Source organism: Bactrocera oleae, chromosome 3 (assembly GCF_042242935.1).
Source record: "Bactrocera oleae isolate idBacOlea1 chromosome 3, idBacOlea1, whole genome shotgun sequence".
NCBI lineage: Eukaryota > Metazoa > Arthropoda > Insecta > Diptera > Tephritidae > Bactrocera > Bactrocera oleae.
Genome location: NC_091537.1, coordinates 23,169,178 through 23,193,827, shown reverse-complemented (window position 1 = coordinate 23,193,827; position 24,650 = coordinate 23,169,178). Strand labels below are relative to the sequence as shown.

The 24,650-nt window shown below is 36.4% G+C and overlaps 2 protein-coding genes across 2 annotated transcripts; one reads left to right on the top strand and one right to left on the bottom strand.

Annotated features, from left to right (window-relative positions):
* Window positions 1-3,097: 3,097 nt before the first annotated feature.
* On the bottom strand, window positions 3,098-6,387 carry LOC106619847 (collagen alpha-1(I) chain). The gene is made up of 2 exons (XM_014238132.3): window positions 6,184-6,387; window positions 3,098-5,115 (listed from the first exon to the last, which is right to left on the bottom strand). Exons 1-2 carry the CDS (start codon window positions 6,184-6,186, stop codon window positions 3,208-3,210), a joined length of 1,911 nt encoding a protein of 636 aa, XP_014093607.3. The 5' UTR covers window positions 6,187-6,387; the 3' UTR covers window positions 3,098-3,207.
* Window positions 6,388-21,498: 15,111 nt separating this feature from the next.
* LOC118681589 (rRNA-processing protein UTP23 homolog) lies at window positions 21,499-22,050 on the top strand. Its single transcript, XM_036366679.2, is given in 2 exon segments — window positions 21,499-21,701; window positions 21,703-22,050. Coding segments are annotated over 2 exon segments (519 nt in total). The 5' UTR covers window positions 21,499-21,530.
* The last annotated feature ends 2,600 nt before the right edge of the window (window positions 22,051-24,650 follow it).

The following is a 24,650-nucleotide window of genomic DNA, read 5'->3' as shown; positions in this document are numbered from 1 at the left end:
ATTTTGTAAAAAACAAAACAAGAAAAAACGTTAACTTCGTCTGAATACCCTGTACAAATGCAAAATATTCCATTTCAAACTTGATTTTGATCGATCAGTTTATATGGCAGCAATATGCTATAGTTGCCCGATATCGGCGGTTCCGACAAATGAGCAGCTTCTTTAGGAGAAAATGACAGGTGCAAAATTTTATATCGATATCTCTTGAGGGTCTAGTTTGCGTAAATACGGCAATGGCTAAATGCTCGTTTGTGGTATATATGGTATACATAGTTGTTACAAACTTTGTGGAAAACTTAATATATTCTGGAGTATAAAAAGGTATAACAACATTGAAGGCACTCATATTTAGATCATTTGACGTTTAAGATTGCATTCAATCAATATTAAAATAAATGAAATTTCCCGTGTAGATCTCAGGGTCACGGCTAAGAGAGGGGGAGCCTTGATGTGGCCACTCCGAGGTAACAACAAGGTTCCAGCATCTGTTCACCAAGAGGTGCGGCCCGACCGAAGAAAAAGACGACGATACCAAAGAAGAGTTCTAAAAACGCTTGAATGAAACGTATGTGAAATGTCACTGCCACGATGTTAAGATCATTCTCGATGACTACAGCAACGAATGCGCCAATTAGGTCATGTTGTACGCATGAAAGATGATGCTCCAGCGAAAAGCTCCTTCGATTCGAGACCCGTAGGTGGACAACGGTAGCAGGAGCACCCACGCATACAATGATAAGAACCTCCATGCACTTGGGATGTACAATTGACGAAGTTTTGAGTTCTCGGCCCAGACCGACCCACGGTTGTAGTGCCAAAGAAGAGGAAGATTTATTTTATTGCAATATTTAACAGCAATATTTTATTCTGGTTTATGGAGACTAGCCTATTACCTAAAAATGTATATGTTTAACTAGATGTTTCTTACCTATAAGTAGGCACAGTTATTTGTATTGATTTTTCAAATTCATTTTTCAATTGCTCACAGCTGGGCAATCAATCCAGCGCTTTTAGTCCAATTAAGCACTTCGATTATTGTCCATATATAGTAAAATATTGCAAACTTGAATATGAAACTATTATAAAAATGCAGCATCATTGGGAGGAGAGCAGGAACTAGAAATCTAACGTTGTATATGAAGCAACCATCCACTCACCCGATGCTATTAAATCTTGTCCATTAACTATTACGTATGCTCATATAATTGTCTGGCCACATTTATGTCCGTGGAGAATTTATATGCAGTCACTATCACAAACCTACACAAAGCATATATATTTATATACATATATATACTATATATATTTGTATATATACATTAGCTTACAAAAAAAATTATATGAACAAAAGCAATTGCAATTTCTTCATAAAGTATTTCCTCATGCATAATGAATTATAGTAAATCTTTTGTGGCAGTAATTAATTTTGCACAGAAATTATGGTATTCCCACGAATGAAAATAACTATTTAGCTTAAGTCATCAAATTTCCTTTGCTATTTCTCACATCCAAAACATAAATGTCCGTGGAAGCCAAACGTTTTTGTCAGTTTTTTGAACTAAAGCCTTCTTAGGAGCATAACATTTAAACCACATTTCTTATGCATTTGTGGCCTACAGCCTTGGAAGCAAGATGCATCTTTTAAAGGTTTGCTTTAACTGCAAAATAATGAGTGCTTTTTTTAGATTCGTTGTTTTCAATGAGGCAATACTTTTTTCTGAGCTGGTCTTTTTGACACCTGTTACTTTTTATTTATACTCAGTTTGGTTAATCATAGTGAACAGACCTACTCGGGAACAACGTTTGTAAATCGATGCAAATGTATTACCAAAATAATGGTTCGGTTCGTACAAAGCATCTCACGCGGCGTCCACTATTCGATCGTCATAACGGCTCGGCATAGTCGGTAATTCGAGCAACCATAGATCGGCTTCGTTTACATTTACTCTAGTAGATAATACACATCTTCAAAGATGCCGCATCGTGCGCACCGAAGATGCTATTGTTGCTGTGGGGTCGACTGTCGAAGAAGACCCGAATGAGTTCATCCGTCATCGCGCGCAAAAATTGTGCTGTGCTGTGTCTATTCACTTTATGGAAGATTTCGCCGAAGGATTTATCTTTGTGGGCTTACAAACTCCAACTCGTTCAAGAATTGAAGGCGAAAGACCATCAAGCGCGCTGCACGTTCGGTGAATGCGCTCAAAACGACATGACCACTGATTCCGATTTTCACAAGAAAATTTTTTTCAGCGATGAATGGGTCTTTTGGTTGAACGGATACGTCAATAAACAAAGTTGTTGCATTTGAAATGATTATAATCCACAAATCATTATTGAGAAACCGTTAGATCCTCAAAACGGAACTGTTTATTGGGCTCTATGGTCAGAGGGAATGATTGCTCCATATTTCTTCAAACGCTGTAGAGCCATAATTGATGACTTTTCGTGCCGGAATTGGCATAATATCAAACCCTTATATTCATAATAAAGCTTAATTCCTGACCATAAGTGGTAACATAGGGAGTGATTGTATCGGAATGATTGTCATAAATGATAATTTATCCAAAGGCTCCCTTTTCAAAGACGTACTAAGAAAAACATGAGTATGAATGAATTGGACGCCTTTACGTCCAAGCAAATAAGCTAATTTTCAAATTGAATTAACGGTATATGTAAGCGGAGTTGTAAGTGCTGATCAAAAATCGTTGACGAATTGTAAACAAGGTGGATTTTATATGTGTACTCAAATTCGCTACAAATTTATATGCAAAAAAACAAATACAATAGTTCCGTCTGCATAAAAAACAACCGTCGCCCCTTGACCACGGGGGTTATAGCTGGAACATACACACTCGTACATTCGTTAAGTGATTTTCTCATTTGTGCCTACAAAATTTACTTGACATTGCGAGTTTTATCGTTTTCGCTTAACCCATTGATAATTAACATTGAACACGGCTTTTTTTATAGTAAAATTTATTTTTAAATAGTCATATAATTTATATTTTACGTAAATGTCAACTGGCATTCGCGTCCGTGGTAAACAATCTCTCAGTTTGTCTCTTTTTAGACAGTATGGAAGACATGTTGCTCATACATTAATTTTCGTTTTTATTGTTTTTTTTTACTATTAAATTCTGCATAAAAATTTCGTTGTTGTTTATAATACTAAATGGGCGAGTTTCATGTGTTGAGTACATTATTTTAATATGAGAAGGGTCTAGCTGGTTTGTTGTAGTTATAACCATCAGGTCCGAGAGATCCTGCCTCGGGACCGCTAGGTCCTGTTGGTCCACCAGGGCCACCTGGACCATATGAACCGCTTGGACCTCCTGGACCACCCGGGCCTTGTGGACCACTTGGACCGCCGGGTCCTTCTGGACCATATGAACCGCCTGAGCCCCCTGGACCACCCGGCCCTTGTGGACCACTTGGACCACCTGGTCCTCCTGGACCGCTTGGTCCTCCTGGACCGCTTGGTCCTCCTGGACCGCTTGGTCCTCCTGGACCGCTTGGACCTCCTGGGCCTTGTGGACCGCTTGGTCCACCTGGTCCTCCTGGACCGTATGGACCGCTTGGTCCTCCTGGGCCTTCTGGACTACCTGGGCCATATGAACTGCCTGGGCCTCCTGGACCACCTGGGCCTTGTGGACCACTTGGACCGCTTGGACCACCTGGACCATATGAACCGCCTGGGCCTCCTGGACCGCTTGGACCTCCGGGACCACCTGGACCGCTTGGACCACCTGGACCGCTTGGACCACCTGGACCACCTGGACCACTTGGACCACCTGGACCTTCTGGGTACGTTGGTTCTGGTTGCGTTGACTGTGGTCCCGGATAACTAGGCTGAGGAGCAGGGTAGGTTGGTCGAGGTGCCGGTTGGCTAGGTCGCGACGGACGAGGTTGGGGTTGAGGGCGAGGTGTCGGCTGTTTTGGGCCTACTTCATTTTCACCAGGTGGTGGCAAATATTCTGGACCGGGTTTGGCAGGTTGCGATGGTTTTGGTTGTGGTTGTGGACGTGGCTGGTATGTTGGTCCAGGAGTGGGTTGCTGTGGCCGTGGTTGATAAGTTGGACCAGGAGTGGGTTGTTGTGGTCGTGGTTGGAATGTTGGTCCAGGAGTGGGTTGCTGTGGCCGTGGCTGATAAGTTGAGCCAGGAGTGGGTTGTTGTGGTCGTGGTTGATAAGTTGGACCAGGACTGGGTGGTTGTGGTCGTGGCTGATAAGTTGGACCAGGACTGGGTAGTTGTGGTCGTGGTTGATAAGTTGGACCAGGACTGGGTGGTTGTGGCCGTGGTTGATAAGTTGGACCAGTAGTTGGTTCAGCTGGAGGTATATACTCAGGGCCAGGTGTTGCCTGAGGTTGTGGACGCGGTTGTGGCTGTGGTCGTGGTTGCGGTTGTTGTTGAGGACGTGGAGCAGGATATGACGGCTGGGGTTGTGGTTGGGGCCTTGGTGTAGGATACGAGGGCTGGGGTTGAGGTTGTGGGCGTGGCTGTGGTTGAGGACGAGGTCTTGGCTGTTGTGGTTGCTCTGGGGGCAAATATTCCGGACCTGGTTGTGGTGCTGGCGCTGGACGACTAGGCTGAGGTTGTGGACGAGGGGATGGCTGTGTGGGCTGTGAGGGAGCTGGATATGAAGGTTGAGGCCTTGGTTGTGGCTGCGGTTGCGGCTGAGGTTGTGGGCGTGGTGCTGGATATGATGGCTGTGAAGGAGCTGGATATGAAGGTTGAGGCCTTGGTTGAGGCTGCGGTTGAGGTTGTGGCTGTGGGCGTGGTGCTGGATATGATGGCTGTGAAGGAGCTGGATATGAAGGTTGAGGTCTTGGTTGTGGCTGCGGTTGCGGTTGTGGCTGTGGCCGTGGTGCTGGATACGTTGGCTGCGGCTGTGGTTGTGGCTGCGGACGTGGTGCAGGGTACGATGGCTGTGGCTGTGGCTGTGGTCTTGGTTGGTATTGTACATCATCTATGCCATTGCCCGAAGGTGGTGCTGGGAAAGGCACCGAAGGCTGCTGGTAATGATAACCATCCTCCTGTAAGTCGCTACTCAAGTGTGAGACATCAGCATGCGCACCAGCGGCAGCTAATGCCAGCAGAAGTAGAAATAATTTCTGTAAAATATATGAAATTTTACAAAATTTTTAGGTGCCGTGCAATAAAATATAAACATATATTTTGATGTATGTATGTATCACATGTACACAAGTCAAATTTGGCAGGCAGGTATTACGCAAGTCATAATTGCTAACAATGTATAGTGTATCCGCAAACTAGTCATTAAATCATAGTACACTTTGGTCGCCTTCACTATTCAAATCAGTTAAAAACAATCAAAGCGTCTTCAATCAACAAACAAATCAACGATGCACAGTCTCAAACTCGCATAAACATGCCTGTATCAAAATGCAAAAATTTGTAAAAATTAAAAAAAAATGTTATTACGTTAGCTGAATCTATGCCGCCCTTAAAAGTTATGGTTTTGTACCACTTCACTATTTCGTGATGGTATTCTCAATAAGCTGGGAACTGATTGTGCATTGAGCTGCCTTTGCATTGCAATTGCAGTGTGCTTCATGTCACGATTTCGAAATAAGCCCGGCAATAACGCCATAGCATTGTAGGCTAAGAAACAAAAAACCGCATTAGAGTCAATATTTTGTTCGTTTGTTTTTTTTTTCTAACGAAAAAAAAATTTTGCTACGACATAACTGAATTTCTCCATCACAAGTTGTGTTTCCATTATTGTAGCTAGCGTTGTAGTTTCCGAGTCAACCCTCCGTTATACGCCTAAAATACTTGGCTGTATAAATAGAGATTCGCTATATTTGGTTGTTAAGAAATTATTGTTGTTTCTATTATTTTAGCAACAAGACAGACAGACGTTGGTCTTCAACTTTTCATTTTCCATTTTCAGTATTGCCAGGTATTCTTTGTCTTTACCTATGACATAAATTTTGTTGCTAAGCACATAGCGTCACACTTGGTCATAAATCACATTTCGCGCTAATAGTTAGCCAACGCCACAAGCGTACGTATGAATATACTTATGTAAATATGTATATACACATATGTGCCTCTGCATGTTGCAAAATAGATACTTGTCTAGTGCAAGTTACCGTATTGCGAAATTAAGATGCCCATTATGATTATTTCTTAAACGCTGCTTTGCCTTAACTCACCATTCTCAAGTTTCGGTCGCTAGTACCCGACTAAAGAAAGTTACGTAATATTTTTAGCGATCCTTGGGTGTATAATTATATATTATTCATATAATCCGTAATTAAATGTTTAAATTATCACTAAACGTTTGGAGTTCGAAATTCACTTTGTAGTTGGTTCACAACTGTTGCACGCCCGATCACCGAATGCTGACCAATTGTTCTCGCTCAGCTCAATTTATATGAAAATCGAGCGGTTCATGGATGCTACGGTGCTAGGGAATCCCAACTCTCGCGCGCGCAGTCGCGTCATCTCAATTGCTTCTCCACAGTAGCATCAAATGCGAATACCTTAGGCTCTTTCCCTTACAGAAATATTAGATTCAGTGGCTGGCTAAGTTGTCAATCCGCTAAGCCACCGGCAACCTCAATAGCAGCGTCATCGCAGTCTAAGCGACCTGAGACTCCGCAACAACAACAAGAACAACAATAACAGCAACGAAGCATACGAGCAGATCTACTCGTACAACAAATACGAGTAAGGTAAACAAACAAACCAAAAGTCATTTAATAAAGCGGTGGCGCACGCTCAGTAGACGAGCTCAAACACACCATGTCACATATACATATACATAAAGGTTTTTCCAAACTCTATGATATTTATAAAAACAACTATGAATGAGCATCATAATTGCTTTCGACGGCTGTACATAGCAAATAAATACTTGTATAGTGGTTTTAATTATACATGAAAATTCGCTTATAAATTCAATATTAAATGTTAATGTAATGAAATAAAGTTTGCTCATAAATTAGTAATAATTTTATTTTTTAATATTTAATATTGAAGTAAAATACAATTTAGTTATTTTAATATGATTGCAGAACATTAATAATATTCCCATGTATAAGTATTTATGTTGGTCGACGTTCCCACGAAAAGAATGATGGGATGGTGGCTTGCAGATATTTCTTCGGTGTGACACCGAACCTCTATAATGGATGTCTGAATTAACTAATGGCGCTTAAACAAGACATAACATTTTTGGAAAGGTCTGTTAAAATTTGGTTATTGAACACTGCACAGCTGTAAAGTTATTGGTGATATCATCCGAGTGAATTTTTCATACAGTCCAGTGCAGAAACTGGCTGGATCCGAGGCACTGCACCAATTGCGTTTTTCATCTCCTCTGGCCCAATCCAACCGTTTCACCTCTTCCTTCAGCCTTCAGCGCCTATCCCCAAGTACCTGATTAGCAATGGCTGATGTATTCCACCATTCCATTCACATCCTTCTGAGGTTACATATAAAGTAGTCCATCTTAAGGGAATTAATGGGGAAATACAAACGCGCGAAGAATACAGAAATGAGGAGTGCCGACCAAAAATATAGGAAAGACTTACTATAGTCTATAGTTTAATAGTCTATAGGTAATATCCTTTTTCGAAACGAGTTAGAAAAGGGTGTGTTATCAAAACTCGATCGGTTCATCCTCAAAAATGTAGATCAAATATTCGCTTTTAGATCAATGTTCCTATACAACAAGTGACTTTGTGATAAAACTACTACTACTACTTTGACCCAGGCTACAGTGAAATCACAGTTAACTGTGAAGCTGATGAGCTGGAAAGGAAAGACCCTATAGGCGTCCATGCTTTAAGGTTGAGATCTTACCGGACGCCAGCTGCAGAAGCTACTTGTATATAGAGGAAGACGAGGTGGAAACATCATAACATTTCCTGTCTGATTGCCACGCGTTTCTGAGATCAAGGCTTAAACACTTAAGGGCTCAATCTTTCAGATATTAATCCAAGCTGGTGGGAATTGCAATTAAACGCCTAAGCCAATTTGTATTAGCCACTAGGCGCTTTGCTGACTTGTAAGATTGAATACAGAAGTTCTGCTTTTTTGGCGCTACAAGGAACTGCATATAGGGGTCCAAGTGTGATATCTGGATCAGCTATTGAATCTAACCTATGCAACCTTGTCGAAAATTTCGTTGATCAATATATTTGATACTTTCAATTTCTAAGAGCTAGGGCTGGATGAGGAAATAGTTGCAAAATTCAGGCATTTGGATTGGCTTTTAGCTCTTTTGTGTGCGCTTCAAAACAATAGAACTGCTAAACTTTCTTTTGTGATGTCACCAACTAATCGTTTTACTGTCAATCACACTCCAAAATAGGTTACGGGGCAAACTGTTGCAAACTCTATTTCTACACTTCTTACGTGTGGTCAACTTGAAAGCCAGTAACATAGGGAAAAATTGGTAAAAAACATTTTTTAACTAAAGAGCGCTCAGATACCAAAAAAAATTTAATTTGTTCAGGATTTTTGATCATTATCGATAAAGGAGTTTGACTTCTATTACTCATTGAAGTATTGTACATACATATGTATTCATAATAAATGCTCATAAATTGCAACAATGATTTCAATAAACCGAGTCTAGATGGTTGCAGTCTTCTTCGAAGAGTGCTCATGAGCGTGTGACTGTGCCATTTTAATGAGAGTAATTATTCAAATTATCATATCTGTACTAAAATAGCAATTTGCAGCTGGGATCTCCTATTTATACCATATATTAAGTGCACGCCATTTCAAACCTAAACACCTTCTTGTGAAACTTGCAATATCGACTGACCCAAAAAGTGCAACTGTGTCAACTGAAATTGCATTTAATATTTATTATTTCAAGCATAAATAGTTTTTATGCAAATACATTATAATATAGTATATAGTATAACTGAAATCGCAAAATATAATTGCTGTAGCGCTGGGAATTCGCACAGCGCTGTCAGTGGCTTCGTGGCGAATTTTAGCATTATTGTCATGTTGTCGCCAATGTTGTTATGTATTTCATGCAATGTCCGCTTACTATTATTCAGTGTCAGTTCTCGGGCTTCTATACTTTCAATCAATATTAAATTAATAAGCTATTATTTGTAGTTGCATTATGACAATTGGTTATTCTGTGCGAGTGCATAGAGACACACACATACGAGTACAAGCACATACATACAAACATCATTCAAAAAATCTTTTCATTACATAATAAAATATTTTTACGACTGATTTTGAATGATGAAACCGCAGTTGAATTTAAAATTATTTTTAAAGTTTCTGCCCACACATACACATACATACACACAAATCCATACTTACGTAGTTATGTATGTATCTACGGATATTAGGGTGCACAAAAGACTAGGTGTGCGTTCCAAATCCGGTTTGACGTTATACAGCGTCAACAGTTTGGCAGCAAGATTTTCTATTCCATAAATAATAAGTAAGATAGGCGTTGTTGACCCTAAGTTTTGTAAAACGTAAAATTCATAGCAATTTCCGGTAATACTCTCTTGGAATTGCCTAATAAATGCAAGTGTTTATACTCTTCGCTCAAAACAGTCGAAGACCAGCCACACGATTGGCGTGACACAAGTCTAAAATAATAATAATAACCCAAAGATTAACCTCTTTCCCCCAACCAACCCGACCTCAAAATGCGAACCGGCCTATTCAATTTAACTTCAGACAAGAGAAAAGAAAAAAAAGATAAAAGAACTGTTCCATTCAGGATTTCCCTAAGACTAGTAAGTGTAGGTTGATTTATAAGTTTGAAATGACTTTATATTGAGGTAGACTTAACATAGCGGAATGACGTAAAGCGAAATGTAAAAACTGTTTTTGAACCGATACTAAGTTGTCATAATGAATTTGGTAACAATATAGGCCTAAACAAAGTTGTAAAAAGAGTTTAGGCAACATACGGATCTTTCGATCAAATAGAAGTTTGTTTCTTACAGTTGATTTAAGAAAAGTAATTCCAGACGCTCAAGTGTTCTTCTAGCGCGAAAAACATTTTCGTTGATCCTCAGCACACGTTTAAACTTAGGGTACACTTTCTATTGTCGTAGAAAATGTCTGAAACATATCTTTTGATTTGAAACCAAAGTTTTTATTTTAATTATACAAGTTGAAATGGAAACAAACGAAAATCTCAAAATTTGAATAAAAGATACTTTTTTAGTTTATAAACGACTCACCACTCTAAATTTAAAATGGATTGCAATGAGCTTTGTGGCATATACTTGTAGTTCTTATTTTGAAATAATGACGATAACTGATTCCGAACAAAACTGATAAGGTAAAGATTGCCACCCATGACGACAAAAACGAAACGAACTGCCAAACTTTAAGAGTAATTTTAAGCAAGGCTCGCTTTTTCCATGACGTCCCAAACAGTCCAACGCAACATAAACAAGAAAAAACATTAATTTCGGCTTCACCGAAGCTCTAATACGCTTTACGGGTTCAAGTTTTCTTACAGGAATTTGATTTTGATCTATCAGCTCGTATAACAGTTATATTCTATAGTGCTCCGACCTAAATTATTTCTTCGGAGGTTGTACTGCTGGCTTTGGACAATCCAAATTTCGTGAAAATGTCTTGTAAAATAATTAAGTTTTTCATACAATGACTTGAGTTTGATCGCTCAGTTTGTATGACTGTTATATCTCGGCGGTACTGAGCAGCAAAGGACGTGCGCAAAATTTCAGACGGAGAGACATACGAACATTTCTAAATCGACTGGCCAATCATTTATATATAATATATACTTTATAGGGTCTCCGTTTCCGTTTTCTTCTGAGTGTTGCAAACTTCGTGACGAACTTAATTTACCCTGTTCAGGTTATAAAAAATAGTGGCCCGAAATTGCAGTAATCTCTTTTCCTACCATTCTTGATCTCGATAGCTGAATCTGAACGGAGCTCAAGAAATCACCGTATTACAAAATTTTAAGGCCTTCCACCTGCTTCGTGTTATAGAAATAATACCGTTAGTATTACGAGCATCTAGCCGTCCGTAGAATTTACAATAATTTGAAAACAATGACAATGCGAACAACTCGTCGATGTTTTAACGTAACGCAGCGATGGCTGTTTATTTAACAATTTAGCTGAACTTCATACTTTTAATTAGTGTCGGCTGGCATAAGATGAGGCAACATGATTTTTACGAATCAAAAATTGATAACAATCCTCGAAAATCGTGGTTTTATTATACCAAAAACAATGATAACAATTCGGATATAACAAGGTCGTGTTATTTTCATCAAAATCATATTAACAGAAAATTAACTAGTGCCTATACAAACTACTTGTACGAATCAAAGATCACACAAACACATACATATGTAACACAAACATATTTTCAGCGTAAAACGCGAACCGTAATTTGGATTGTTCAAGTAAATTGGTTTGTGTAAATCTTAAATATTTTTCTTTATTCGTTTTACGGTTCTTAATTAAATGCATGCCTAATTATCGCCTTCAAATAATTTTTTATAATAATAATTACGTAAAATGGATACTGTAGGCATATCAAAATCAAATTGGTATATAATTTCTGATTAGTATCAAATTATAATATAAAGTAATTATAACTACTATAAAATATAAATACTTCTTGGTCTATGAATTATTAGTATTATTTTTGTATACCCTAAACAGGGTCACGAAGCTTGTAACACCCAGAAGCAAACGTTGTAGACCTTATAAATTCATCATCATCATCATATATTTGTATATGAATGATCAGCATGATGAGTTGAGTTGATTTAGCCAAATAGCTACCAAACAAACTGATCGATCAACTGCAGTTCTTGTATGAGAATTTCTTTATTTTTGAAGGTTATTCTAGCGCTGAGCCTAATCATTATAGTATTGATACAAACTGCTTGAGATATTTTCTCTCATATGCGTAGTATTCGCAAGCGCAAGTAGGAGAGAAAAAAATGTAGATATGTATATGGTAGACAGTTTCCTTTCCTTTTTTGAAGTGCGTTTGACATAAAACAGCATGCGTTCGTGACATTATGAACGAATTACCTATTACAATGAAAGTTATACAGCTTCGTTTACGACGCTTTCAATCTCGTACTTTATCATTGTTTGAAAGTTCATTGAGCACATAGAATGTAAGGAGAAGAACTAAACATACATGTTCGGTATGACTTAACTTTGTGAGATTAAGGGCAGTCAGAATTTTCAACAGCAAAACGATTTTTTTTTTGCATTTCTTAATGTTTAGTATTTAGGAAATATTCCGTGAAAGTTTTAAGTAAATCCGACAAGCACTTTTCGAGTTATTCGATAATTAGGAAAGAGTTCTCGGGCGCTCTGGACCGTTGGTGTAAAACTTCAAATGCGTTTTTCTCAAAACTATGTTTTTTGAACTGGTGACCACTGTAACTTGAAAACCGCTAGGTGCTATACAATGAAGTTTATACAGCTTTTTGAAAACACGAAAAACTAGTACCAGGCGCCTGATTTTCTATTAATTAAACTAATTTTTTTGTGCAACTCATTTTAGATGAATCTCTAAGGATTAGTGATAATCATCGCAAGAAGCGTCGATTGGACCTGGATAAACAGGCATCACTTTTATAAAATAAAATAATTTACAGGCAAAAAATATTTTAAGTTGTAATTTTTTCATGTCTCTGACTACACCTAACCCCTTATTGATAGCGCACGAGAATTAAGATTTCTAACTATTACTTCATATCCCATAATGAAGTTCGCAAAAGTGCGTACAACCACTAAAACTTAGGACTGGTAAGCATTAATACGTTAGAAATCATCTGGTAACAAAGGGTTTCCCAAAATTTACGCAGTTTAAAAAAAAACAAATCGACAGCTGACAGTTTAGGCTCAGTGCAAATGAAGCGTAACACGATAGGACAATGTGTCTTCATTAGTGAACAATATTTCAAAAATAATGAAAGCTTGGTGGCCGCAGTTCAAAATTGCATACAAAATATGGTCGGAATCGTGTTTGAAATTTTTTTTTATTTCCATTTAATTCCAATCTTGCGTTAATTTTGGGACACCCTTTATAACTACTTAGGTGTTAGCTAGAATTTTAATGCGCTTCCACCAGCTTTTTCAACCATTGATTATAATATTTTTTTCATGCATATATATGTATGTATACTTAAACAATAAATTTAATAAATTAAAATTTTAAATAATTTGTGTTTTATTTTTTTGATTTATTTATGTTCAATATAATAGATTTTTAAGAAATCGTAATCTGCTAATAATTTTTTTTGTTAAAACGGTTTCTATTATTACATTTTTCTTTAAATCTAAATTATTAATAAAATACTTTTGTTTTGCTCGGCTATTGGCAGTTGCCAAATTTGATTTGTTTGTGAACTAATCGGCTTGCTTTGCTTGTGTGATAAAACTAAACAAACTCAAATGGATATTCAAACTCTGAAAACGCTTTATTAGATATACATATGTTATACAATACATACTGTTTACCTAAACCCATACGAGATGCCTCGCACTGAATAAAATATAACTCAACCAAACCAACAGGCAGGCTGAAAAGCTCGTATCGCACTTTATTTGCGCAAAAAAATATATTTTTGTGAATCTAATATAGAATCTAATTCAAAAAGCATTTATTTTTATTCCTTCCAAATCTTCAATCGAACAAAAATATTTCAGTAAATAAAATATCAGAAGAAAAGTGCGGTAAGCTTCGGTAATAAATTCAAATCGCGCTGTCTTTAGAAAGTTGTGTGTTCATCAATCAAGGTTATTTCTGCACTTATAAGTAACTCCAAGTTTTTTGGCAAATCTTTCCATCATTTTGCTCTGGCTATAAGTGCTAAAGCCGATGCGGCTTCAAGCTATCTGTGAATGCCAAATACTCAGCTTAAAACATGTTTTCACAAATGTTAAGACATTTTTGTTATTCTCTCGGTTACATCAGCAATAATCAAATGTAAATGTAATGTTTATTTTCACATACTAACGTATCATTAAATGCTCTTTAGATGTGCAAATTTATTTAGTTTTGAGCATAAGTAAGCAGTTAGCAGTAAGCAGTAAAGCATGTGTTAATTGCTGTATACTCGCATACGCCTTTCCATTTTATCTATTTACTTTGTTGTCACAGTTTCAGCTCTGTTAAACATGTGTCCTTTTTGAATATTTATTACCAAAAGTTAAGTTATGAATGCAAATAAAAAGAATCATATATGGGCCATTCCACGAAAATTTTCAATTAAAATCTTTTTTTGTGCAAAACATTTATTTCTTGTGTTCTTTGAGGCAAAATATTGGACACGTTTTTCTTTTATTTCGACTCAATATGAAAAATTTTGGAGTTATGAACTTTCAAAATTTCCAATAAGATAAACGTTGAATTTTTAGAATTTTTTTTTCATAATTAAAAGGTACATTTTTATAAACAAATACCTTTTTTTACAATTTGCAACTATTTTTATACCGTTTTTTTTATTTATAAGTGTACATAAGGCTCTTTAGTTACTAATTTATAAATATCCGAGTGGACCGTGCAAAACTGTGATTTCGAACTTTGTCTCTGGACATGTATATACATTTTTTAAATTGATTATATATTTAGTGAGCTATTTGAAATCTATTCACAATAAGTCTTATACATTTGCGGTCAATATTATGTATATATTAGAGTAAGCAGAAAGATATTCGTCTTTCCACAATTTAAAATATTCCAATTAGCATGTGTGCCATAATTATAAAATTACCTCAAATTAAATACCATTTATAGCATTAAAGATTGTATTGTACATGTGTGTACACATCTAATTTATCAACGTACTGCTTTTTAATAATGTTAAATTAAAATATAATATGTTAAAAAACAAAAACAAAACTTTAATTTTGCTTGCATCGAAGTTATAATAGCCTTCACAGCTAAATTTTTATAGCATAAAAGGGTATACAAAATCGTTATCTTGATTTTCATTATTTCAATATGTTTGGCAGCGAAATATTATAGTGGTCCGATCTGAACAGTTTGTTCGGAGGTTATACTGTTGCCTTAGAAAATAGTCCATACAAAATTTCGTGAAGATATTACGTCAAATAAAAATTTTTGCATAGAAGGACTTGGGTTAGATCGTTCAGTTTGTATGCCAGCCATATGCAATAGTGGTCCGATTTCCGGTTTCGACAAATGAGCAGCTTCTTAAGGAGAAGAGAAAACTCTTAGAAACTTTAACAGAAGTCTCTGGCTGTTGAGTAACTAACCGGTGATTTAACGGTTTGTTGGCTTGCAGGGTAGGGAACAAACGAACGGAAAAGCAAACATTAAATTACAACATTATGTCGAAAAATTGTGCTGTAAATATGTATGTGTATATATTTAATATCGATGTTATTTGCATTTAAACAATAGACTAAATTTAGTATGCGATAACCCCGAGTTGACAACAATAATGTATATTTGCAGTATTAAAACTTGATAGCAGTGTTCTATTGTATTTAGGAGCTTATACTAAATATTATTGCCTCTGAAGGTAAGCTTAATAAGTGTGGGAGGTACAGCTAGCTGAACGATACACACGTGTTTATTATATAAAATTTATATTTGTTGTTGTTATATTTATAAGGAAACTTTGCCGCTTTAGATGCATACCTTCTCTTGAGATAAAATTACGATTATGGACCAAAGGCATATGCTACCGAAAACTTGCATTCATATTATCAAAAAGCTTAGTGATCCTTGCAAAGGAATAAGTGTAATTTTTGACATGAAAAAATTACAATTTTAATTTTTTTTTTGCCAGTAAATTATTTAATTTTATAAAAGTTATAAAATACCATCACCAAATAAGGTTTCGAGCTGAATTTACAGAATTTTGAAAAAATCCATATATGATTTTAGAAGTAATAATTGTTTGAGTTGAACCAGTTCCAACCGAAGCTATTTGCCGTGATCATCATCAATCTTTGGGATTCATCGGACAAAAATATTTATTTTTTTAATAGATAATCTAGTGCCCGATCGAAGCATTTTTTTTAATTAACAAAGTGGCGCATCCAAAAATTTTTTTCGACATTTTTGGACCGCCCGAAACCCCTTTGCTAATTATCGAATAAATCGAAAAATAATTGTCTAATTTATTTATAAATTTCATAGAATATTTCTAAGATATTTTACTTTAAGAAAATGCAAAAAATCGATTTTTAAAAATTCTGACTACTCTTAACATTTTAAACGAATCCTTAACAGATTTATTGCATTTCATAATATCTAATAATTTCACAGGCTCACACTTTGCTGTTAGACATATAGGTATATAATAACTATAGAATAAATGAATTTACTATATTTGACAGCAGTTCATCGAAAGTTTAAGCAGCAAAGTATCTGATTTCTAGACATGAATCACGCGCGTGTTTATCCCAAATCCCGGATATTAGTGGAAGCTCACATATTTACATATGAATACGATTAATAAAATATTTGTTTGCAAATTTTTGTACTTTGACAACAAAAATGTGACGTTTGTGGTTTAAAATTTTTACAAAGTGGCCACTAATACGTTTAATGTATATACCATCTGTATTTTATTTAGGATATCATTGTATGGTTAATGGGCCGAGGAAAATTTTAAAATTCAATCGAAATATATTGTCTCCAGCTATCGTTTATATCACTCTTATATTTAAGTTATCAATTCCAAGTTAATACTACTAAATTATTTCTCTAAAATTATGGTAAGGTTATTTTAGGTTAAGAGGTCGATCCCAAGAGAGATCTCACTTGGACGGCTTAAAACGCCGGTCCGTTGTGGTGCCTAAAACTCCTAAATACTGAATCATAAGATCCTTGCACATCGACAAAGCGCTTTGAGCCTATCAAAAATTTATTGAGACGACTAATATCAGTTTCGGCTATATCTTCTAGTTCGCCGAAGGTTAGATTACCGAGATCTTTTAGTCTCAGTCTTGCAAAGGTCGGACAATGAAGCAGAAAGTACCTGAATGTTTTAACTTCACCCTCCTCCATACAACTTTGAAAACTAGCGTCTGACAAGATTTTAAGCCTTACCGTATGAATGCCGCTGGACAGTTTTCAATATTTAGCAATGTGAAGATTGTCGTTATATGGAAAGTGGGATTTCACTTATGGATGGAATCAATCCATTTTTCATATTGTACCAAACATTTATTTACATACTTTATGGGTACATATTTTATGGTGTTAGAAACAACCTTTGTTAATCAAAGTTGTTATACAAAAAGCTACAGCTTGTTAACAGCACTCTCATTCACTACTGGCTAATAATTATGGGCATAATTATCTTTTCTTAGTGTTCATTATATTAAAATCTTTTTTCTTTCTTTTGTGTTTGTTTTGTTTTTGGTTTGAAGATTACCTCATTAGAACGCAACAAATTTGCCTATTAAATTCCCATCATCAATCACACGAAAAAAACAGAAAATTTTAATTTGGCATGCAAATTAAGATGTTTAATTCATAATTACGGTTTACACTTTGCCGAAATTCAGTAGAGAAGCGACACCAAATAAATATTAATAGCGTGACTGCTGTCAATACTGTTAACACAAACAAATACAGCAGAACACACGACACAAACCCGACCGGCGAAAATCAAGACTTAACAGATTTTCATATTTTATCATGTTTTGCCTATTATTGACTAATCGGTTAACACGTAAAGCTTAGTGAAGTAATTTACTATATGCAGAAGTGTCAGTGGGGGGGCAGAGAGTGCAATATTGTTTTAATTTCTGTATAAAAACACACCAGTTTAAAATAAAATAACTGTGTAACCAATGTGAAAGAATATAACAATGATTCCATCCTATGATTTCAAAACAATATTGAGACACTATATAAAGTAGATTTATATATGTTTTTGTCTGTCCATTTGACTATATACATTTGAACCATATGAGAATAAAAACAGGAAAAAACACACTATAATATCAGGAAATTTAATGGAATCAAGTTTTGTTCGACCGATGCGCTTAATATACTCCTGGATCAGCTGCCCATAGACGTCTTTACTCGCAAAGTAGCAGCAAGTTCTGCTATAAGAATAAAGGAATTAAGAGGTTGGAACAGGAAATATTATGGACATAGCGCCATCCTGAACCAGCTAAACTTCAGTAAATAAACTATATCATTTTGAGGTTAGATTTCAATAGCCACTTTCGGATGAGGATACCCTCTAGACGTGAATGTATAGGAGGTTTTGTAGGTGAGGATGATGCCATCTCTATCTACACCGACGGGTCCAAAATGGACTGTGAAGTAGAGGCGGGCGTATACTTCAATGGTCTCTAAACCTCTCACTCTATACGACTACCAAACTTAGCCAGCCCGCATCTTCCAAGCGGAAGGCCTGTGTTGTTCTATTGAATAAGTACGGGAAGATACAGAAAACAAACATATACACAGATAGCCAGGCGACATTGCTGACTCTGTTGACGCCTCTTATTAATTCCAGCGTAGTCAATAAATGCAGGAAGGCTTTAAGCTCTTTGGAAGGTCAACTCCACGTATCCATAATTTTGATTTCCGACCACACGAACATGTTCGGCAACTCAAAAGCAGACGAGTTGACCCAGCTAGTAGCCTCTTCAGCCGAATACGAGGTGAAGTTAATACCATAACCGCTGAGAACGATCAAAAGAGAGCTTTATACTCATTTTGAATAAATGCATTAGCTCAGAGCAGATGCAAATCAATAACCAACTGCAGTACTTGTATAACGAAGCAAATATGGCCCAAGTACGATAAGATTATGATTTCTTACACAGATTGCCACAGCTGCCAGCTTGAATAGGAATAAGGAAACCGTTTTCCACTTTCTCTGTGAATGACAAGCTCTAACACAAACCAAACACAGAATACTTGGAATCTATCAGGCACCAAACCTTGAATGGCTGTCCACAAAAAGCGTAACGAAAATAAGTAATTTAATTGAAAGCACGAAAAAGTTTGAGCGCAAAGATGGGACGAGATAATAAGTTTATAACGGCCCTACGATAGTGCATCAAAATGGCCCATCCAGTGCTATTTTAGCCCAGATTTGAGCACTTTTATTTACCCTTCACAGGTTCAAGTTTTCTTACAAAAACTTGATTTTGATCAGTCAGTTCATGTGACAGCTATATGCTATAGTGGTTCGATATCGGCGGCTTCGACAAAGGAGCCGCTTCTAAGGAAGAAAAGGAAGCGTGTGAAATTTAAGATCGATTACTATAAAACTGAGGGAGTAGTTTTCGTATATACAGACAGTCGGACATGGATAAACACACAACTCATCATACTATCACTCATACGATCTCCAACGTTTCCTTTTAGGTGTTCCAAACTTCGCGGCAAACGTAATATACCCTGTTATTAGCTTTTGTGTGATGCAGTTACAAATGTACAGAGAGACGAAAAATTCTTCAAATTTTTGATTTACTTTCTTGGGCTCTAAGAAATATTAATAATTTTTTCTTAGTATTTGTATTGTACGTTGTTACAGTTTACCTATTTCAATAAATATGTGTGTATGGTATCTACTTGTAAGTATGTATTGATTTGAAATCTTGGAAAATTATAACATCTAAAGACATAAAACAATTTGCTATAAATAAAAACCTAACTGTGTGGATAAGCTATAAATTGGTATTATTTAATTAGCAACAGTGAAACATTATACGCGAGGGTCACAGTTTACTATTTGAAGATTATGTTTACGATGGTAAAGGCAACTTAATTAGTTACCCGGAAACAAAATATGTCTAAGTATCATAAACTAAGAATAAGTTAGTCTGGCAAGTTGTGTGCGAAGAGTTATTAAATTTGGTCAATGGCGTCACTCTTCAAAATTGCTGTAAAGTTGAGTAAAAAATAAACTTCAAGTCAAAAATAAATTATAAAAGAACGAACAGAATGATAGAAGAAAGGAACTGTCAAGCGCATAAATTAAAAGAACAAGATGTAAAATGAATTATTAAAAACGAAATTTAACACTTCTAATACTTTTGATTAATGAGACAAGAACTGTGACTATTCGCCAGTCATTAATGTCTCGACTGAGTTAGTTGAAAAAATCTAAAATCATTTGTTGACGACTCTTCAAACCTTGGCTTGCTATATGCGTTAGCATCAAATGTCACGTAATTAAGTGGAGTTACTGTGGTTTCTTAAACTTTATAATCGTTGGATTAAAGTGTATTGATTCTTTAAAACAATTCATCTGTTATTGCGAAGCGGATAAAATTATCAGCGTGATGACATTTAGCCATGTCCCTCTGTCTGTCTCTATATACTCGAAATAGTTCCTCAGTTATTGATATGTCGATCTGAAATTTTGAACATGTCCTTTTCTCACCAAGAATCTGCTCATTTGGCAGAACCGCCAATAACGGACAAATACAGCATATAGCTGCCATAGAAACTGAACGATCAAAGTACAGTCCTTGTAAGCAAAACCTTTTTATTTGACAGTGCATCTTGACGATATTTTGCAAGGATTATTATCAGATGCATCGCTGCCACCTCCGAGCAAATTGCTTATATTGGACAACTATAGCATATACATACTTGTAGCTGCTATTTAAGCTGACCGATCAAAATTAAGATTAATATCTTTTTATACCCTATTATGTAATAAAAAATGCATCTGACTATTTTAATATAACAAACATTCAAAAAGATTACTACACGGGATTTCAGAAATGAGAGATTGGTTAAGTGATTAATCAGCATAATCGGACGAAATCGGTTAACTATCACGTGATTGATCTGATCTGCGAGAAAATTACCGAAAACTTCGCGACAGAAACGTTATTTAAGTTCTCATGGAGAAACCTAAGGCTCTCTAATCTGTAGCCCCCGATAATACTGTTTCGAAGACATAATGATTATCTCAACAATAATCAGTCTATCTCTTCTAAAGTTCTCGAAAGGTAGAACTTCGTAATAGAGGGTACTCTGACGCTGTACAAGTTCCAACGCCATCTCCCCCTCTCACATTAGCTCCTCCTTGCACAGTCTTGATAAAGTCAATTTATATATTTTTGTTTTCAGTATTACTTTTTATTAGCAACGAATTCATGAAGTAACGTAAAACATATGTCCCACCTATGCTAATGCCTATGCTGTTCTGTTAAGATAAATATCCTTTATTAATAATATTTTATAGACTGTACCTCCGTCATTTTGACTTCCAAAGCTGCACCTACGAACTGCTGAACGTATAGTTGCAAGAAAAAGATGCTGTTAAGCCCACCACTTACTTGCCACTTTATACTTCCGCGTGTGCAAATTAAAGTAAAATTGAATGTTTTTCCGTTTCGAAAATGTTTATTTTAATATGAAATTATAAAAAAGGTAATCTTGACGCACTCACTCCCTGGTCGCATACCAGTGGAGAGGTAATAAAATTATATAAATTTATTGACGATAAAACGCGCCAAAGGAAAGCTCGATGTTTGCTGATCGACAGTCGCTGAGAGAAGAACCAAAATCTGGTAATTATTTTGCAATAATGAAAATTGCACGTTTTAAAAAAGCTCATAAAACGTTAAACTTTTTTGCCACGAATTTTGCATATCGAGAACCATACCAGATTTTGGTAGATGCCACTTTCTGTCAGATAGCTCTACAAAATAAAGTTATAATCGAGGAGCAAATAAAAAAATATTTTCAGTCAACTATAAAATATAAAATTAGTAACTACCCAATGTGTAATACTAGAAGCAGAATCTCTGGGAAGTCCGCTTGCTGGAGCTACTATGATTGTCAAGAAATTCCATGTGCACAAATGCGGTCACGAAGGTGCACCTGTACCAGCTTCACAATGCATTAAGTCCATGACAAAATGTGGACGTTACGTCGTTGCCTCACAGGATCGTAGTTTACAAAACAGCCTTAGAAAACTGCCCGGTAGGATATTGTTGTATTTGCACAAAGCTACACCCGTTTTAGAAGAGCCCTCCGAAGCATCAAAAAAATATGTTTCCAAAAAATCGCATAAAAGTCTAACCAGTGGCATGTTGAACATTTAAAACAAATACAGACTTTACAAAATGAAAAACTGTATAATAAAATTATCCGGCTCGAAGGACCAGATGCTATAGAATTTTTTATAATTGTAGAACATCGGATTGGTATTGGCCGGGCAATTAATTGCCATCAATTGCACCGACACAATTCGGAATGTTCCATATATTAAAAAATTCTTGTTTTTATTGAGACGTCCTTGTATTGAAACTCTGTTGGCTTGCTTACATAAACTAGGGAACACAGCCGCCAGATTACCTCATACATTTTAATATGATTTCGCGCACTATTGACTTCCCTAATTTATTACTCCATGCAATGCTCTGCACTGATACGCCTTGTGACACATAGTTAACAAATATATATATATATGTATATATAATAGCAGTGCATCTATGTACATAAGCATGAATATTAATTTACAATACACTATCAATCAACTCACAGCAACACCAACGAGAGCCTTTCGTCGGGACCAATCCGCTGCTTCGGCTTCTGCAATGACTTCCTTTTTAAATTCAGAAGCTAGTTAAAGATGTCTGGCTACATCCTTGTATGCAAAAACAATTGTTATGGTTAATCACCAGAAAAGTTTTTAACTGATAACCAGCGGTGCCGCAGTTTTTATTGATTGGGCGAATTTTATACCTTGGCAAATTTTACATACTTTTATACAATGTGTACACTTCGCACAAACTTAAAAACATTTAATCAATATTGTCTTCTTTCATATTGCTGTCGACTTGCTTATTAAAATTGTATGAAATGTCAAATATAAACAAAAAAGAACAGCTGATTTTTAGGGCGGCACGTGGGTCACTAATTCCAGCATAAGTCCCATTGCGTTAGGTTATGCAATCAGGAAATAACTAGATTCTCAGCACCCTTAAGATTCCACTTCAGAAAATGGGAAAAATTAATTTGGTGGAATGCAGAGGAGGCGCGAAGGATAATGAGACGCTCGAACATTATCTATGTCCAGTCTTCAGCTGGATGAGACGGGGTATATTCATTGCTCCAATTTAAGAGACATTTGACAGCTGGTGTGGATAAAATCAGATTTTTTACCAAATCCACTGAGTTGCTGGGCTAAATGTGGCCGCCTGCGGTCTGGCACTCTTGCGTCTACCTTGTCAACCAACCAATCAGATTCCGAAAATTGTGGCCGGCAATCATTTTATTATACCCTAAAAAGCGTATATTAAGTTTGCCACCAAGTTTATAACTGTATCATATAGCTGCCATACAAACTGATTGACCAAAATCAAGTTCTTGTATGGAAACTTCATTATTTGTGAAGGGTATTCTAGCTCCGTTAAACTTAACGTTTTTTCTTGTTTTAATTACATATAAAAATGCTTTTTTTTGTCTGAAAGATGAGCAATTTTGCACACGATTTGCGAAAATACTCAGTTGCATAACCCAACTTGTAAATCATTTGCAGAATTTACAACAGTTGAAGTTTGCGCACAATTGTGACTAAGAAATGCTCTACTTGATTAAAAGAAACGTGACAACACCATTATACAGCACCAGCTAACACCAATGTACACAACATGTACCCGCTTACTTGGCTGAGTAAATCAGTTAAACAATTTAGTTGTTAAATATTAAGAAAACAACCAGCAAAGGGTTTTCGCACTTAAGTTTCACACATTTGTTGTGCTCTTGACAGAGTGGTGGACAATCAACTCATTAGCCAAAACACAGCCATTCCATTTTCAGACCATTTAAGGAAAAGTGTCAGAGTTAGGAAACTGGTGTGACCGAATATTTTGCCTTTTAAGGTGTCATAAAAGCAGTTTCTGTTGTGTTGAGAAAAGAACCATATGAAAAGCGAAAGTTATGCCAGAGTAGTAGTTACGTAACTCTAAATGAGAGCAACATACTTTTTCATTTAGTCGCTAAACTATAGTGGTTTATTTCGCCTATAATTGGAGTACGCAAGCTTGATTGCTTGACGGCCAAGTGCTTCATAACGATAACGATGGAAAGATATCAATTATACCTGTAACTGTAACCTCTGAACCATAAACGAAGGCTAAGTTCGTGCGTAACTAGGTTAGTTTAGATTAGTCTGGTATAGGTACTAATGAATCACGCATAGATAGTTTTGGTACTTAGCGATACCAGATGGAGTGCCAATACGTAGTCCATGAGGAGTAGTCATCCTGCCTAGATGCCTGCGTTTGACGCGAATTACAACAGTGCTCTGTGGCCTCACTAACGATACTTAATCCAGTGTCTCATACCAAATGCATGAAGCGTTGCCTTGCCAATGCAGGAAAAGTGAACGAAAGACGCATTGTTTCTCTGGTGCGTTGCTCTTGAATATTTCTTCAGTCCTGTCAAACTGTCAGCCTCATGTTGCAGGCTTGTGCCACTACCAGACTGTGACCAGTGAGTATTCTAATCATGTTCCTGCAGTACCTTTTATCGAGTGCCCGTAGGAACTCCCCTTTATAAATAACTTTTGCAGTTTGCATTCAGGTTGATCGTTCCATCGCATTTAATCTTCCTTGTCATATTCGTCATGTAGTCAATATCATCTTGGCAATATCTTTCTACGTTTACTCTATACCTTCTTTCTCAATTGAAAAGTGAA